Source organism: Arachis hypogaea, chromosome 3, assembly GCF_003086295.3.
Source record: "Arachis hypogaea cultivar Tifrunner chromosome 3, arahy.Tifrunner.gnm2.J5K5, whole genome shotgun sequence".
In the NCBI taxonomy this organism is placed as follows: domain Eukaryota; kingdom Viridiplantae; phylum Streptophyta; class Magnoliopsida; order Fabales; family Fabaceae; genus Arachis; species Arachis hypogaea.
This window is the reverse complement of record NC_092038.1, coordinates 11,857,342-11,876,288: the sequence shown is the minus strand read 5'-3', so window position 1 is coordinate 11,876,288 and position 18,947 is coordinate 11,857,342. Positions and strand designations below refer to the sequence as shown.

The following is an 18,947-nucleotide window of genomic DNA, read 5'->3' as shown; positions in this document are numbered from 1 at the left end:
TTACTGGACCTAGATTGTGTTAATTTCTTTGACTTGGTGACATTGTTTAAAGAGTTAGGTTACACAGAGTATAAAGAGATATTTTGACTTGATATGAGAGCACCTAACATAGAAGATGGTCTTCGTGTCATTAAAGGGGATATAGAGATTAATCAGATGAGGAAAAATAAACTGATGAACAGGGACACTGATGAATTGTATATTTATTTTGATCACGTAGTGAATTTACCTGAAATAATGGATAAAGGTTTAGTTTTTGAGATTGTTATAATGAGTTCATCATCGTCTTCCTCTGATGATGGATATGAGACTACTGAGGATGAGCCCTACAAGTCTCCTCTTCCTGGATATGAGACAGATGATAGTAGTAGTGATGAAGAAAAAAGAATTAATAAGAAGAAGAAAAGGCAAAAAAAATCAGTGTCAGGTAAGAAGAAAGTGAATGAAGAGGCTGCTGGTTATGAGATAAATGACAAGGACAGTGATAAGAAATTTAGGAATACAGAAAGTGAGGGGATAAAAGGAGTATCACCTAAAAAGAAGAGCGGAGGGTAATAAAACTTCTTCATCTGATACTAGGTCTAACCTGACACCAAAAATTACTAAGAAGGGGACCTATAGAAAATATTCAGGTGTTAGAAGAAGACATATACTAAGAGATGGGATATCTAATGGGAACATAGGATGTCAAAATTCTGTGCCTGGGCCAAATGTTGAGGGCCTACGAAGAGGGCAGAAACATAGACTTATAGGAGGGACAGAGGATGGTGAAAAAGGTAATGTTGGTCAAAGGCTTAATGAGTTCGGTCTAGTTCCAACCAATGTGGAGGTGGATAGTGATTATAAGAAATCATATGAGTATGAGAGTGAGGCCTTCAACAGCCTAATTTTTTCAAAGGATGAGAGTAAGACAGCATATGATGCATTTGATGAATACTGAATATGGTGAGATTGAGTTCGAGGTTAGACAATATTTTTAACAATGGACCTTTTCAAAAAGGCACTAAAAGACTATTTTATTAATGAAGAAAATGATGTCTTATACATTAAGAATGAAAAGCATAGATTAAGGGCAACATGTGCAGCTAAGGCTTGTCCTTGGTTGATATTTACTTCTTGAAATTCTGCGAGTATATGTTTTCAAGTGAAGACTTTATTTGATGAGCATACTTGTGCTAGGGACTATAGTAGCAACATGGCTGAATGGGGTTAGGTTGCTTCTAAGCTAATTAAAGAGCTACTCATTCAACCTAACATGAAACCAAGACATGTAATGAACCATATGATAGAATAGTATAATGTCCACCTGAACCCAAGAATAATTGCAAGGGCACTTAAAGTTTATAAGGAAGTTGTAGTTGGTAATGTTATGGCACAATATGAAAAGGTGCGTGATTATCTGATGGAATTACATAAGAGTAATACCAGATCAACAATATTAATGGAGACAATTCTCCAGTCGGAGTCTTTTCCACTATTTGATAGGTTGTACATTAGTTTGGATGCATGTAAGAAGGGTTTTAAAGAAGATTGCAGACCTTTTATCAAACTAGATGATTGTTTCTTGAAATGGTACTACGGTGGCTAGCTTTTGAATGCAGTGGGAAAAGATGCCAATAACCATTTTTTCGTCATAGCCTATGTAATCGTTCCTAACAAATGCAAAGACACATGTAAGTGGTTTTTGACACTGTTACAAGAGGATTTGGGAGATGTGACACAGCTTGGATGAAATTTTATTTTGGACCAACAAAAGGTAACATGTTAACTATTTTATATTTTCTGATTGCTAGTGGATGCTTGATATTAACTTATTCTGTTCCTAATGGTTGCTTGATATTAACTTATATGCATGAAAGTTTCTACCTTATTACTCTGTTCCTGGTGGTTGCTATTTACTGATATGTTTGGATGATGCATGAAGGGTTTGGAGTTGGCCATAAAAGAAATAATGTCTAATGCACACTACAGGAACTGCGTGCTTCATATCTGAAAAAAAATTATCAAGCATTTCAAGGATCAACAAACTAAATAAATGGTGTGGAAATGTACACAATGCACTATTTTCAAGAATTCAATAGTGCAATGATGAAAATGAAGCAAGTGAATGTGAGAGCTTGGGAGCATCTTCAAAGGTTTGAGCCTGCAGTGTGGTCAAATGCCTACTTCAGTCATGGGCCCAAAATCGATAATATCACGAACAATGTGTGAGGTATGGAACGCCAAGATTGTCGAATACATGGAAAAAACTAATTTTGACGATATGTGAAGACATACGGTGCTACCTGATGAGAAAAATGACCACACACAAGAGAAAATTGGAGGCTTATTATCGTCAGTTGACCCCAGTACAAAAGAAGAAGTTAGATGAGTTTATCAAACCTAGAGCCAATAAGTGGAGAGCAATTTGGACTGGAGACAACGATAGAGCTCTTTTTGAAGTGCATAGGGAAAGTCACAAGGTTGGTGTAAATCTACAACAAAGGACCTATACCTGCAATGTTTGGAAACTCACTGGTAATTTTGTCTCCTATGTAAATGTTGATACATATTATTTTCCTTTATTATTTCTAAACTAAAATATTGTACATTCCTTCAGGAATGCCTTGTAGGCATACAATTGCAGCCATGTATAATATTGGGTTGAGGCTAAAGGAGTTTGTGCATAAGTGGCTGACCATAGAATCCATAAGGGCAACTTACAAACATTGCATCAAACCTGTCAACAGTAAAGAATACTGGTGTCCAACATCTGCTCCACCATGTGATCCTCCACCAATAAAAAGGCATGCATACCGCCAAAAATGAAGAGAAAGGTGGACTCGGTTGAGAGAGAAATACACACTAACAAAACAAGGAAGTCTTTTGAAGTCACATGCTGTAAATGTAAAAAAATCGAGCATTACTACAAGACATGCAAAAATGAAGCAAAAGACCCTAACTGGGCACCCATGACTAAGAAGGAGAGAAGGGCTGCTAAGGGAAAAGACTTGCAGATTGTAGTTGCTAATGAATCAAGTCAGAACATAGCACATGTATCTTAGGGTTCGATTTGTCAGATTATACACATTGTTAGGGTCTTAGGTGTCTTGTAATTTAATGGTAAAAGTTCGATTTGTCTAATTTATGTTTGGTTATTCATATCATTAGCATCAGACACAGGAGGGCACCAATGCTAATGTAGCTCAAATGGATCTTTTGGTAAATATTCTTTCACCTACAATGATGTTGTTGATATTTTTGGTTTAACTATAAAGTAGTTGTGCTAGGCAAATGCAAAGAAATATAAGAAGAAGCAACCTAAAACAGTTGGAAAGGAGAATCCTTCACATGCTCAAGATCAGATAGATGAGTTACCACAGGAAGAAGAGGTAAAGTTGTATGATGATATTACTATTGCACATTTTAAATTCAAAACATCTAAATATCGAACTGTCTTGCTTTGTTGTTTCAGGCTGCACCTAAAGCAATTAACTTGACTCAGTCACCACTACAGCCCAACTTTACACCACAACTAAACCAGACACAAAGGATGAAGCACATTATTGTTAGGCCCCAATGCCTCCCACACCTCCAATGCCTCCCACATATGCTCCACCAACAATAGGGATCAAGCCTTGTGTTCCACCACACAACATATGCATCCCAAGAATGCAACCACCAATGTTGTACAACGACAAAGAACAAGTGGCATTTCTATTGAGACAATGAATGCAGCAAGCTTTGGGATTGTTTCAAGGCTATTCAAGTTTATCCCTACTCCTGGGTTCAACCCACCTAGAAAGAAATAATCTATGCAGGGATATAACATACTAATTTGTTATGTTTTGTCTGTTATTTTGGTTACAAAGACCAATGTTTATTTTACAAAGACCAATGTTTATTTTTCTTAGTGTTGGAAAGTTTAGGTCCCTAATGGACCACTAATAGTTTATGTGTGATCTCACTTTTGTAAAGGGTTATATGCTGCCCTTTTTTTATGTTGCTATATTTTTAGAACATGCTTTATTAAAGAGTTATATGTTGTCCCTATGTTTGAATATCATGAGGTTGTTTACTGCAACAAATTAATATAATATATGATTTGTGTTTTCTTTTCGTAAGCCTACTGTCAACTTTGTATAGGTACAAACTAACAAGCATAATATTAAACGACAATTTAGCTTCATTGCCTCCAAACATAATATTATAACATGATAACGGTCTTAACATAAATTCATATAATAATCCTCTAACTTAAAGTCCTAAAGAAATTCGCAATTACAATTCCACAAAAAAAAGCAACAACAGCTAAAACATTAAAACACCTATGACCACTATGCATATGTGTATATCTCTTAACTTGCAATTCTAAACCATATACTATGTGCTCTAGCTCCCTCACTTTTCCACCAAACATCTCAGCTGCATCCACATGCTGATCTTCATTTTGCTTCCCACTATCAAAACCAAAGGATTTTGTGCCTGCAACATCAAACAATGTAACGTAATCATCAAGCCACGCAAAGTATTTGCAGTGTGATCCTGAACTCTGTAGTATATAAATAATGGTAAGAACATGCTAGAAGGAGTCACATTAAACGAACTTAACAATAATCCAAATCACCTTAAAGTTTGGACAACTATAAAATCGCCTATTAGGGTTTAGCTCTGTTGAAGATAGGAACAAAATCGCATTAGTTCCACAATGGCACTGCGGAGCATTGAACCTTTTCTTCTTCTTCATCTTTCTCAGTCCAACACTTCCAACAAAGCCGGTGGTTGCACTCCTACCTTCATCGTTGACTACGTCTCTTCCAATTTCGTGAATGGACGTTGAACTAAGCTCTCTTATGCTGCTCATGACGACTTAGGGCTTCACAAATTAGTCAAAACGAGGGAGACAAACACCAACAATGTATAAGAAGTCTCCCATCAAAATGACGACTTTTTTGTTGACGTGGAAGGGGACAATTAACCCCCTAACCATTTTGAGGTGTCCACATGTGCAGCGATGATCCACTTCACCAAGAATAAGTGCCAGCACACACGCTTAACGTGACAGATCAACATTTTTCGCTCGAAGTTAACGGAAAAACACCCACAGAGACCGCGTTATGTCACGGAAGTAAGAGACAGGGACCAAAGTGGATTATTTTTTTCTTGAGGAATCACATTGTCATTCTGTGAAATGGATAGGGACTGAGTTGGTAGTTCACTCTAAAATGGTTCTTTAAATTTCACTCATTAATTAAATTAATTCTCCATATTTTCATTTGATCAAGTTAGTCTAATGTCAATTATATTTATATTTACATAGTCTATTCACACTTTTTTTTATTTATTTGTGGAATTTTTTGAATTGTCACTAAAATTATTATCAGCGAAAAAATTTGCTTCCCAGAATACATGATTGAACAAGAAACTTGTTAATTTGGACTGCAGCTCCCTAGTCGCTCAGATTAAGGGGGAATTCTAATGATGGTCACTGGAGTTCCTCTCCAGGAGCTTCAAAAAGCACATGTAGAATCTATTTCTACATTTAATTTGCTAACTCCCAGCTCAATAACTAAATACAAGATCATAAACTCAGCATGTAACATACCAGAAGATTTTAGTCAACAAGGTAACAGTTCAACAATGCAATAACCATTATAAATAAAGTAATGAAAAGATGATACAAAATAAAACATTGCAGGTTTAAGTGCCCCAAGAAAATAATATCATCAAGATAGGCATTCTCAACATATTACACAAAGAAAAATGATTCAATGAACAGTGCATTAGTCTATGATGATATGAATCAAGCAAACAGCTTGTGGTAGTAATGAATTATGACTCAATATATGTCTATATTCAAGTAATAATCAGAACCGGTCTTACGGACTGCTGAATTTGCAAGACAAGTCGCATGATTAACAATAGAAAGAAAGAACTTATTCTATTAAAATTATACCAAACTAGAGATAGAAATTGATTGGTGATGTTTCTTCTCCCTGAATTTGTCATTCTATAGCATCAACCTATATCGGAGTTTGCTAGAATGATGGTTATATACGGAGGCAAAGTGCATTGACTTCCATTTCGTTGGTGACAGTCATTAGCAGCAAACAGGATTCCGAGACGGGAGATTAAGCTAAATGCCACAAAGCTGTAAATTGATCTTTCCAAACACTTGAAACAGATTCAATTAATTATACCATTCTCCAAAAATATATCCACGCCTGTAAATAGTCCACCCTCTACAGACCACCAATATAATTGTTGTGAAACCAATTATGACAGAAAATAGGTAGATTAAATGTCATAAAATACAGGAGATGTTGTAGATGATCACTAAAAAGGGATAATAATAAAATGCAATATACTAATATAGCATAGCATCAACTCTTTACTACATTTAAGAATGAACACAATTGGAATCTAAGTAGCATAATTGTAGTATTCATGCTAGACACGGGCAGAAATTCTTCTAGTCTTATATCAAGACTTTGGATTTCAAACATGGAATGTAGCATACCGAAAGATTTGGTGAAGAAGTAACAGTTCAATACTGCAGGCAAGTTTGAAAGCAACTCAGGAAAGAAATACAATAACCAATGTAAATAAAGGAAATGCAAGCAGTGCTAATAGGAAGAAAAAAGGAGAACGGGATCTCATCAGTCTATGATGATAAGATTCAATCAAATAGCCACAGTTGAATTCAATAAAATGCATGTATTCCATAACCAATTATATGAATTGCTGAATTGCCAAAATGTCATATAAGTACCCATAATCGAAAAAAATTGTTCAATTTTAAGAGACAGACTAAACCAGACAGAAATTGATGCATTTTATAGATGGAAGATGGAAGACCTAAGAAGACCATCCATGAGGTGGTCAAATGAGATCTACATGTAAATGGTCTCTTTGTAGACATGATACATGACAGAACTCAATGGCGTCGTTTGATTCATGTAGCTGACCCAACCTAGTGGGACAAGGATTTCTTGTTGTTGTTGTTGTTTGTTGTATTTGTCATATTCTAACACTCAAAATACTATGATTCTATGAAGGAAAGATACCAATCAACGTTGGAATAAGTTAACTGGAACCTTCGGTGATAAACCCTTCCTTGCGACCTTCAAAGCTAGGCCGCAAAAGCTTTTTCTCTCGCTTTGCAATTTTACGCATCTTCTGATGATGAATCCTCTCAGAAATATTATCTGATCGCTTTTGCTGCTTCTCTGCCTTCAACTGGTCCTGTGTTTGAATTCTCTCTTTCCATTTCTCTTTATTCTTCTGTTGCTTTTTCTTCTCTTTACGAATGCTTTTCTCTAATAGCTTGGGATCATCATGGACTTTAATCCCCGAAGCTCTATCCATTGCTGCTTTCCACAATTGCTTCTTTGCAGCAGCCTCACCTTCCTCAGGATCATTCTTCTCTTCCTCCAACTTCTTTGCCCTTTCAAGTTCCTTATGCTTTGAAAGTTTCCTCTTCTTCTTCTTTTGCATCTCACCATCTGTAAGTTTGACTTTGGCCCCAAATTTTGATTCTGACCATTGATGTGGTTCTGACCCTTGAAGTATTCACGTTCTCCATGGTTGCCTCTTCCATGCATAAGAGCTTGAAGCTTTCTTGTTGAACCTCGGTGAAACACAAATGAAGAAATAAACTTTTGTTGTATTTTCACCAAGAGAGTAACTACAGTTTGTAGTCTTTCTTTCTTCACTTTAATTTGGCAAAAACCTTTTTGTCTTTCTTCAAAATCTAGCCTCTGATCTTTCTATTTCCTTCTTTCTTCTTCTTGGATAATTTCATAATTTGACCGAAGCATGAGAGAGGAGAGAGAAGAGAGAAAAACTTTTAGTGGAAGCTATCAGAGAAATTAAACTCAATTGAACTCCAAGTCCCAGTAACCAAGAAATGAAACTTTGCAATGTGAGTTGAAACTTGGGAAATGTGTCACTTTAACCAAGGGGTAAGTAACCGAATGTGATGCGGGAGTATGTATTTTTATGTTTGTGTCGTTAATTAAAGTAGTCTAGTTTAGCATATATTATTATATTGTGTTATGAGTTAGTCCTACATTGCTCGAGTCATGAAAGTTTTCCCTCCCCTACTAGTATAAATATACGTATGTACCTCTTTTGTTTATGAGTTGAATTGATTGAGTTATATATTTAAATAAGCTGTGTGCTTATCTTTCTCTAGACTCTTTGAGAGTAAGATGTGCATTCTTGGTTTAGCCAACCAAGGTGAGTTCTCGGCTACTTTCACCATTGTGGGGTTATTAACCTTGTCAAGATTGGTGGCCCAAGCAACGTTCTGGCGTCAGAATGAAACTTTAGTTCTATATTAATTGGATTTGATTTTTTTCTTTGGTTCCTCATACTTGGCTTTTGATCTTGTGATTTGGGCTTGGCTTTTTTTCGTTTACTTCCAGGTTCAGCCACTATTAATTTTGCACAAGGCTTAATTAATTTAATGATCAAATTGAGCTTGTTTTGCTTTTGGCCCATTTAATGACCACGATATCCTTCAACTCGACAGGTTAAGGACTAATCCGTCTCGGATCTGAGTTCCATTTAAGGGTTTGCCGCTGGCCAGTGGTTGCTACATGCACAAGATAAGATTCGAACCCCCGACACTTACTTAAGCGGACGAGTGAGCTAACCATTCGACCAACCCAAGTTGGTTATGTTTCCAAAATTTTTACATGATTGAATGTATTCACAATAATTGTATGTATTCATAAATCACAATAACTTGTCTGATGGAGTTAAAAAACAGGGACCGAAAAGAAGTTTTTTTTAGAGGCCTCGTTATCTTTTGATGTTATTTTTAGGGGCCATTTAAAATTTGTTGTCTTTCTTTTTTGGCCCAAAATATTTTAGTTTACCCCGTTATTAAATGTGACCTAAAATATTCTTTAGAGTAGTTTTATATACAATCTTAAGAACATGGTAGATAGAAAATAAATGAGAAAATATCGAAATGGTTTCTCAAATTTTTAACTCGTATCAATTAAGTCTTTTATTTTCTAAAATGATCAAATGAATCTTTTATATTTAGAAACGTAAATTCCAAAAATCACCATCAGTATTAACATTACTGATGGATGTTGAGTGTTGTTAAGTGTCAAATTGGCACTTTGCTAAATGACATCATTTAGAATTTAGGATCGAATTACAATAAGATAACGTTGCTTCAAAATTACAATCTCTCTTCTTTAAATAAAAAAGCTTTCAAATGGCCTCCTTTTTCTTTCTTTCTCACAAAAAATCCAAAGACGTTCTTTTCGTCTTCTTCTGCAATTTTTTCCGTCGTTGTGAATGGCCGACGCTCTTTCACAATATCTCCTTGTTTGTTTAGTGAAGCTCTCTACCTCTGTCAACATCATCGCATTTAGATATTTGTAAGGTGAAAAGTAAAGATTTAGATCTTTTATTAATTATTTGTATGAACTGTATTTTTAGTATCTCAGTGATGATAGGAATAATTTTGTGTTTATTATTTGAATTATTATTTTTTATATTCTCTTTCTTTCATTTTATTCATCGTTGTCTTCTAGGGTTTAGGATTTCAATTTTAAAATCTATAATCACTATAATCATTTTTATGGTGAAATTCTATTTTAATCATATATATGTTAGTTTAATTTAGAATGTATTATTATTTACATGATAAACGAGATAAGTAAATTAGATAACTGAAAAAAGAATATTTGTAATATATTTTTTTATCGTTTTAAAAGATAAAATTGATATATTTTTTATTTAAATCATATAGATTTTAAATTTAAATGCTTTCTTAACTTTTTTTTTTCTAAAAGGTTTGAAATTAATATCCCTTATTTACCCTATTTATTATTGCTACTTAAATAAAGTTAAGATTTTTAGATTAAAGAGGAGGATGATAAACGAGGAACTACCGAAAGTCTGAACTAGAGTTAAACATTAATTTATCGTCATAATTTCGTTATGCGCCCAGCCCGCCCTATTTCGTTAGATCAAGCAAAGCCCAAACCCTCACTCGCCAGCTACGACTCCTCCACCATCGACGGCAGCTACAGCCACCGCCAAACAACGGCCGCGACGCAGTCAGTAACGCATTGAATCTCGCTGCCTTCTTCTCCTGTTATCAACAGCGGCGGCTGCGGTTTGGGACAAGGTTTCTTTTCCATCTGTAATTCTTTCTAACAAAGTTGACAAGGTTTCTTTTCCATCTGTAATTTGTAGAATCCAGCTTGAGATTTTGTTTGATCAATGCAGTATCGTCGCTGGTCTCTTCTTTCTCTTTCCTTCTCTCCCTTTCTCTCTAGGTTTTCCTATGCCTATGAATTACTTCTTGATGTATTTTCTGAAAAGCAGGATTGTGATGACTGATGAAACATGTTATAGTCTAGTAATTATCTGAAGATATTTTGAGGATTATTTGTTAAAAAAATTGCATTGGAAGTCTAGTTGCCATGCTCAAAAGGAGTTATTTTTAGACGTGCATTTTTCTTATTTCTTCTTGTTTGCATATTTCTTGGGATGACCTTGAGAAGCTTATTAGTATTAGAATTATTATCCTTAGTAGAGTAAGACTGTTGCTATTATCATTTATGACAATTGGATGCCTGCGGTTCCGAAGAAATCGGACATAAGTGACATTCCAGAGTCTAGACATTCATAAGATGAAGTCATTTGATCAAATGCTACTTTAACCCTTGTGATTAGGTTTCAGTTCTGAGAATATGCTCGTTGTTGTCTGAATAAAATCATTAAGGCCAAGGCATTGCAATGCTGTAACTTCTATTTCCCTTTGGTGCGGCCCTTACCCGGACCCTGCATAATAGGGATGACAACTTGAGCCGACCTGACCTACTCCGCCCCAAATGGGACGGGTTTTTCAACTGTTGACTGGGTTTTGGGGTGGGTACAGGTATTACTTGATGATAATTAGTTGGATATGAGAGCGGAGATGGGTAGTGGTTGCCCCGCCCCATATCTGTCTCGTACTCACCCCGAACATACACAAATGAGTGTTTGAGATAGATTATCGGATTTGATGAATTTAAACATTTTAAGATTGCTAAGGATTTTCAATGTGGCGACTTTAATTGTATTTGGAACTTACATGATTTTTATAGTATTTGGTATTTTAGTTTCATAGGCTATAGATTATTCTGTGAAACGCTTGATGCTTTACTCCACGGCTGCCCATTTTTATTCCCCGGGGTAATAGAAGCATTGGACTTTTCTTTCTCTCCATTTGGTTACAAATGGGCTTGGGCTTCGGGCCTAATGGGAGGCAAAAATTGAACTAACCCATCCTAAATTCCAAACCAACTGAACTTAGTTGGCTCGGACTTTGCTTTTTGAAGTAGCCAAACAGATAGAGATATTTGAGTACGCTGTTTAACACTTTGAGTTGTAATAACATTTGCAGCCCTTAGATTTTGTTATTGAAAAAAGTATAGAAGAGTGCAAATGCCTCCATTAAAGTTGCACAACCTTAAATTTCAAGTTGGGGATTCACTAGAGTCAAAGTCCTTCCAGCGAGGTTATCGTGGTGCATGGTTTCGGTGCAAGGTGTATATCTCTTCTCTGGTCTAATTTTTTGCAGAGATAAGATTCTAAACAAAGGGACCAAAACATTTTTTTTCTTATGCATGCAAATTTTCCCAAAACATATGGCAATTGGCAGTAGGGCGCTCCATTAATATGCTCATCATTTTTCTTGAGGAAGTTCTAGAATTGAGTTTATATTAAGAATATAACATTTTGTATATATAAAACCTTCTAATTTTTACCACTTTTCTTTCAGATCAGAGAAATTCGCCAGAAAAATGATATGGTGACCTACCTGCTGGAGTATATTGACTATCCTGACCAAAGTATGTCTTTTCGGAGTTAAAACTCAACTTATTGCACGTTCATATGCTGTGTAGCGTAAGTTCTTTTTATTTTTATATTGGATAGTGTCTCATACTTGGGTCCATTTCAAAATTAATGCGTCTTCTTAAAAAGAAAATATAGTGTTTTCTAGGTTGGCTGCTATTTGCTATTGCCTACTATGAATACTTTAACTATTGACATATTTGTCATAGAATCCCATCATTCTTCTTTTGCCTTAGTAAATGGTAAAGTTAAAATGCCTGGCAATTATAATATACCATGATAGTTGCAAGCCTTTTAGTTATAATTGCTATGCTACTTGCTTCCAGAGCCTATTTGGACCAAGTTATATCAGAAGGGCCCAGCTAGTATTAGCAAATCAAAGAGATCCAATATGGAGTTGATGGTGCGACCTTCATTTCCTACCATCTATCGAGAAAGTGAAAAGCCCGATATCAGTGCCATCTCAGGAGTGATCATTATTGTTGATAACACATGGAAGGTGGGGGATTTGGTTGATTGGTGGAAAGATGATTGCTATTGGTCAGGAAGAGTGACTAAAATACTGAGAAATGATCAAGTTAAGGTGATACTTCTTGTCTTGCAGTTTATCCGGCTAAGGTGATACTTTTTAACTAGCTTTAAATTCTAGAAACCATGGAAAGGAAAGTTATTTTCCAGGATTCGTCCTGTCTAACAAAAGCTATAATTTTTTTTGTTTCAATCTTCTAGAAGGTTTCTTAAGTTGCACTTCATTTCTTTTCCGATGGTCAAACTCTAATTTATTTGCTGTAACTTTTGGTCATGATGAATTTTGTCCTAATCCTTCCAAAAAATCCAAGTTCATCTCCCAGATTTACTGAAAGTCCATGTTTTGAACCTTCTATTTGATCTTTGTCTATCTTCTAATGGTATTATCCAATGAGCGAATTTTACACTGACTTTTAGCCTTTGCCTAATCCTTTTCTTCTTCAAAGAACAATTATCCATATAATTGTAGGTACTTTAGTAGTGCAAATATCAAAATTAGTATATCCAACTTATGCCTGAATTCTCCTTATAGATTGATCTGCTGCCAGTTCCATTTGGCGAGGGGATGTCTGATGTAGCTTCAAGCAGGGACCTGCGCCCTTCATTGGATTGGTGTCCGGAAAAGGGTTGGACAGTGCCTATGCCCACTGTACGTACTTATAATCCCATAATTTGGCTTATCTTTCTATCTGTAATTATTAATTAATATTCAATACATAGTACGATATTTACTCCTTATAACTGAAATGATGTTACATTATACCATATTTTAAACTTAAATGATATTAAAAGTTAAAATGATTATATTATTTACTTTTTATTTTCAATTTCAATTTGGTCCTCAAATTTGGTAAACCTGATTGAATGTCATTATGTGCTTGGAATAAAAAATTTCACCAGGGAAATGTTATTGGTATTGTTTTCAGTTGTAGACATGTTTGTCCCATATAGAGCTGTGTTCGTGCCTTACTTATTTCATCTTTGCCCAACTTTCATTTTCTTTAGGATTATCTGTTTTATAATGGAGCCTTTAGGTTTGTTTAAGTTCAGTATATGAGCTTTCTGCATAATTGGTTTCTAGAATGAAAATATTGTGGCAATGTGCTATTATTGGGTGGGAGAGGATTGCCTATATTAAGAGCATTTTCTTTCTTCTGAATTTCTTTTGTTGAATTTATTCTATGGCTTCTCTTTGGTGCTCAGCACATGGTCTTCTTAAAGGCAGAAGTATTTTGCAGATGCTATACACTATACAGCTAGCTTTTAGTAGTTTCCTTTATTTTGTTAAGTTTCTCTCTTTTGTTCTTCGCTTTTGAGGATTTGTTTTTCTGTCTCCAGTACACATCTTTTGCTTTCTAATAAATTTCCTTTTGTTAAGAAGTTGTGGGCTCAGTTATTCATAGGAAAAATGATGTTTCTGAAAAAGAGAAAGCAAGGATCTGTGAGACTATGTGGGGTTTGAAACTAGTGGCACAGTTTTAATAGTCATTTGTTTGCTGTGGAAAAGCAACAATGATACGTTTGTAATCATTGTATGCATCTCTATGGTTTAAAACGCATGTTAATTCTTGTTTGCAACAACTCACCCGAGAGATCTGTATAAATTTTCATTAACAATGAAAATGATGTGCAAAGATGTGTTTTGTTGGACTTCTAAATTTCCAGTTACTGGAAAAGTAGGAACCTTCCATCTTTTAAGAAAGAGGCTTTCAACTCTGCAACTCTGTCACCCTAGCTCTTCTATTGCCTCTTTGTTTTTCTTCTCTTCTTTCCAGTGTTTTTTCTTCCTTATCTTTGCCAAAGCTTTCTTTTCCTTGATCTACTCTTGCAAAGAGTCATTCATCAAATTAGGCTTGGGGAATGAAATCTCAATGGGAGGAAACCATGCCTAATTGTTTTAAAATAGCATATATGGACAATTAGGTTATATGCATATAGGTGTATGATAAGAAAATGAGGAATTCTGCTTTGCACAAAATGCTTTTTGAAAAGAATCAAAACAATGGAAACTTGAAAACACTAAAGCAAAAACAACTACGGTCTTTTCTCATCAACTGGGTACGTCACATGGGTATCTAAATTTTGTAATTTTGGTCACTTGATCTCATTGTTTTTTGAATAGTGAAAAGTATCACAATCCTTGTTTCCGTTAATCATTTGTCTTGATATGGTATATGGTTTTCTGCTTTGCATGAAGATTGTTTTGTTAAGATCGTTTACACTCTCCCGAGTTTGTATTCTCAAAGATTTGTTAACGACCTAATGTGCAAAAGTTGCAGGAGGGTGGACACGGGCGTGTTTGTGCTGAGATAGTTAATCCACCAAGTACAGGTAAACAGCATCAAAACATACATTTAGGGACTATCAAATGGTTAGAGGAAATAAATTAACTGACTTTGCATTTTGTTCTGGTTGTTGAGACATTCTTTTCTATAGATTTGAGCAGAACTTGTAATTTTCTGTTTCACCTAAACCAAACCGCAGGGATTAACATCCATGCTTCCGACGGAGCAGTGGAGGTTGGTCAGCCTGCAGTAAGGACATATTCTTCACACTCTTCTCAGAATTCAATAGTGAAGAGAAAGCAATTTGACACTACTGGAAACCGTATGGAGATTGATGAAATTGACAGTAAAATCAGAAAAACTTGTTTTTCTGATAGCATTTCAAGTTCACACAGTATGGATGCATCAATTGGAAATACGGAAAGGATTCCCACAAATGGTGAATCCAATAATCATGAGTATCCCTCAAAAAAGATGAGAAGCAGCGATAGCCTTGGTTTGAATTGCATGTCTTCCAATACAATAGAAGCAGCAGTTTTGGACTTGGAGGAACTTGTAAATAGGATCAAATGGTTAAGGGGTATACTGAATTTTGGGATTCCATCATCATGTACTAAGCAACCATCTTGGGAATTTTCCCAACACCATGCAACCTAATGTTAGACCTCAGGCTAATGTGATTTGGTGTTGAATACTTTATACATAGTATACATTTCCTATTTTCGGCTTTGCATTGTTTTTTTTTTCTATTGTTTTATTTTGCTTCACACGGGTAAATAAAGCCCAAACAAAAGTTCCAGAAATTAGATTTAAAGAAACAAACATCTCGTTAGCCCATTTAAGTAAGTGATGGAAGTTCAAATTTTGTTTTGTACATACAACAACTTATTGATCAGTTACAAACCTTTAAATGAGAGTTCGATCTTTGATGAATTAATCTTTAGCTTGTCAGACTGGAAAATAGTGAGATATCGTGAGAAACAAAAGAAAAAAGAAAATGTTCTTTTGTATTAACCAGTGGCCATGTCTTAGCCATTTAAATCAAGGACTAAAAGAGAAAAGAGCACATGCTAATTTGGATTGCAATTGGTAAATCTCAGTCAATTTAGTGTTCACACTGCAAAACTATTAAAAACACTATCAAATTATCAATGAAAAAAGAATATGGAGTTAAAATTATTCTCCTTGGCCTTGGTACAGAGCACCATTCAGTTATACAATTTTACAAAGCTGAAAGATACACAGACTAACGAAATTTCCACAACTTTATTGCAATAGTGCAGAAAAACAATACACGTCTCAACCTCCTTATGTTGAACTGTATTCATCCAACAAAAAGAACAAGAGATATATGATTGTAACAAATTGTATAGTGTAATACTTGCAGATCAGTAGTATGAATGCCTTAATACTTTTATGGTACAAAAGGAAATCAACTATGAATATATTTGTACAGGACAAACTAAGAGACCTCGGAGTTACTGTGTCAACTGACAAAATTGAATCCTAAAGTCCTCCATGGCCAGCCGCTGCTTAACCGCGAGAGGAAACAACTTCGGACAAAGCAAGAATTCAATGCCGATTTCAACATTCAAAATCGCCTGAGCTAGAGTCGAATCAAATCGAGAATAGAGCAGAGGAACCCTTCAATAAAAATCAAAATGTATGAAATAGTGTTCAATCCTGCATACCAAGCTCAACCTCGAGTTCATCATCGTCTTCAAACAGCTTCAAAAGACGAGCATGCTGCGCTTCTCTCCTCTTCTTTTGCCATAATTTGAAAAGAAAAACAGATAGTGCTAACAGAGCCACCACACTGAGGCATACTATAATTATCTTGATCCCCATAGAGCTTTTATGACTCACATCTTTATCTTCATTTTTGGTACCAGATGCCTCAACAAGTCCTTCAACAACACCCAACTTTCATGAGCCAGTAATAACCAATTAACCATAAGAAACTATATAGATAATTAAATAAATTTATGATTCCCAGTAGTATTATGTTATGTTATGTACTTATGCATGAATAATAAATCCCAAAGCCATAGCTATCAAGCTATTATTTCAAGGCAGAATATTAGGCTTACTACCATGTCATCAACACGGTGAAATTTTCAAGGTTTATGAAATTTTCTAAATTCTAAGCATAAAACAATATAAATCAAAACAAGAGTGAACAAAAATTTTGAGACCAATCTAATCAGTACAATCGGCAAAACCTACATGAAAACCCTATTTAGCAGGTAATTAATCCCTAAAAATTAGCATGAATAAAGAACCGTACCAGAAAGGATTTGCAGATGCAGAGAGATCAAGGCTAAGAGAACGGGGTATGGCAGAGATCTCATGCCTTCTATCTCTCTCTCTATCTCTCTCTCTCTCGCGGCTCAACAAAATGAAGTTGAAGTGTTAACTTCGAGTGCCCGATCCCGATTGCGATCTTGCATCAAACTTTAGGGATAATTTGGTAATTAAAGTTTGTTTAAGATTAAAAAATTCTTGGTAACCGATCTGGATATGGGGGAAGACTAAGAAGCATGGAATCAAATAAATATTGGGGAGTTTTTCTATTCTTCGAAAGGATTATAGAGATTGCTGTTTTGGGGTGTCAATTTTTAGATCAGCAGCACTTACCAAATTCATTCAGAGTATTGTTGAGACATTATAAGATGAGATTGTAAGATTGTATTAATTATTATAGGATTTATCTGAGTCTACCCCTTTTGGTCTTTAACATGACATTTAATGCGCATTTCAGCTTTTACAATATTCTTTTGACTGTAATTATGTAATTTTAGTAATTTAAGTACACTTTTCCACTCATTATTTTCATTTTTCCCCCAGCTTTATTAATAAAAAGTTAAAAATAACATATTAACTTATGATTTTTTATTAGTTTAATATCATACTAATTACTCATGAGATTGAGATAACTAGTAGAGTTAAAAAAAATTGATATAACCTGAAATTAAAAAAAAACCTATTATATTAATAAATCCAATTTATCTTGCCAATAGTACATAATTAAATATATATTTCTTATTATTTGGTTAAATTATTTTTTTTCTTTGTCATGTTATTTGATTTATTAATTATTAGGGATTTTTTATTTGAGTAAATAAAAAAATTACACAATTTTCTTTAAAATGAATTTAATTACATCTAATTTCTCTTTTACTATATGCAAATCACAATTTAAAATGCTTATTTGAATATAAATAATAGCAAAAAATTGTTGAGGTTGTTTATTTTCTATAAGATTTAAGTTCAATTATTTTAGTTGTCTTCTTTCACTCTTTTGTCAATCAGATTTTTAGAGAGATTGAGAGAGAGAAAAAGAGTGCAACCATAAAGTGAGATAGAAGAGTGAAAAAATAATTTTTTATTTTATTCGTTTACTGTTGGATCAATTTGAAATTTGAATTGAAGATTCGTCTCATCTTATTCTTTATTCTGGACGTAAAAATGTATGTCCGTAATGGAAGAATTTGACTTCACACAGTAACTCTAATTTTAGGCATTTTTTTTTATCTTTTTGCTACTTATTTGTAAGTTTTAGTGTTTTGGTTGGTTGCATGCATGATTGATTTGGACTTTATTTAAAATTCTCTTTGTACCTCACATTTGATTATAGTGAAACTATTTCATTGGTATAAATGATTCATGATTTTTACGTCTCACATTGAAAGATTTTTTCATGTTAAGACCTTGGTATGTTTTGTTATTTACTTTATTTGATATATTTGCTTGCTTATAACTCTTGTCATTATTAAGGAAAAAGAGCAAAGTTAGTTGTGTGGAATTAACAAAATTTAGTTTGTTGTCAAGTTAGTTAGAAGTTGTTAATTTGGGGTTATTTACTTGCTGTGGTATTATAACTTAAGTAAGGTTTATATATTTTTCATTGTGTACGAATTACAAGACTTGTAGTCTAATTCAATTTACCTAATTTTAATAATCACTTTTATACTCTCTAGTTCTCTCTTTTTTCTGCTATCACAGTTTTTTCTTGGTTTGTGATGCTTTCTTTCTAAACTTTCTTTTATATCCTTTATGGTATCTAGAGCCACCAATTTTTTTTTCTGATCCATAATGGAAATCACACTTTTAGATTCAATAAAGAGAACCTTCTCACCCATTGCTGAGAAACTTAATGAAGATAACTACTCTACTTGGAGATATCTTGCTGTTCTTACTATTGAAAGTCTGGGATTAGAGAATCATCTTGATCAACAAAGATCCCAGAATAATTCACATCAAATGCTACCAAGAAAATTGTTA

General features: G+C 34.5%; 2 protein-coding genes and 1 long non-coding RNA gene across 13 annotated transcripts; 2 read left to right on the top strand and 1 right to left on the bottom strand.

Annotated features, from left to right (window-relative positions):
- Positions 1 to 2,297: 2,297 nt before the first annotated feature.
- LOC112772987 (uncharacterized) lies at positions 2,298 to 2,808 on the top strand. Its single transcript, XM_025818020.1, has 2 exons — positions 2,298 to 2,517; positions 2,600 to 2,808. The coding sequence occupies exons 1-2, from the start codon at positions 2,298 to 2,300 to the stop codon at positions 2,806 to 2,808; spliced, it is 429 nt and encodes a 142-aa protein (XP_025673805.1).
- A 6,317-nt stretch (positions 2,809 to 9,125) lies between these two features.
- LOC112789515 (uncharacterized) lies at positions 9,126 to 15,392 on the top strand. Of its 11 annotated transcripts, none has more exons than XM_072232372.1 (7): positions 9,126 to 9,385; positions 11,399 to 11,541; positions 11,777 to 11,846; positions 12,177 to 12,433; positions 12,911 to 13,027; positions 14,652 to 14,709; positions 14,863 to 15,392. In XM_072232372.1, exons 2-7 carry the CDS (start codon positions 11,440 to 11,442, stop codon positions 15,318 to 15,320), a joined length of 1,062 nt encoding a protein of 353 aa, XP_072088473.1. In that variant the 5' UTR covers positions 9,126 to 9,385; positions 11,399 to 11,439; the 3' UTR covers positions 15,321 to 15,392. The 11 variants fall into 11 exon arrangements, with proteins under 11 accessions (XP_072088473.1, XP_072088477.1, XP_072088474.1 ...); XM_072232376.1 differs by having other exon boundaries at positions 9,150 to 9,380; positions 14,658 to 14,709; XM_072232373.1 differs by having other exon boundaries at positions 9,150 to 9,380.
- Positions 15,393 to 15,789: 397 nt separating this feature from the next.
- On the bottom strand, positions 15,790 to 17,382 carry LOC112789517 (uncharacterized). Its single transcript, XR_003196277.3, has 2 exons — positions 16,951 to 17,382; positions 15,790 to 16,570 (listed from the first exon to the last, which is right to left on the bottom strand). It is a non-coding gene; the product is annotated as an uncharacterized lncRNA (long non-coding RNA).
- Positions 17,383 to 18,947: the final 1,565 nt, after the last annotated feature.

Bases quoted from the DNA above. Each gene is read 5' to 3' on its own strand.
- LOC112789515 (XM_072232372.1), top strand. From the start codon at position 11,440: ATGCCTCCATTAAAGTTGCACAACCTTAAATTTCAAGTTGGGGATTCA. The intron at 11,847-12,176 runs GTATGTCTTTTC...ACTTGCTTCCAG, and splicing joins TATTGACTATCCTGACCAAA to AGCCTATTTGGACCAAGTTA. The intron at 13,028-14,651 runs GTACGTACTTAT...AATGTGCAAAAG, and splicing joins GGACAGTGCCTATGCCCACT to TTGCAGGAGGGTGGACACGG.
- LOC112772987 (XM_025818020.1), top strand. From the start codon at position 2,298: ATGACCACACACAAGAGAAAATTGGAGGCTTATTATCGTCAGTTGACC. The intron at 2,518-2,599 runs GTAATTTTGTCT...ACATTCCTTCAG, and splicing joins CAATGTTTGGAAACTCACTG to GAATGCCTTGTAGGCATACA.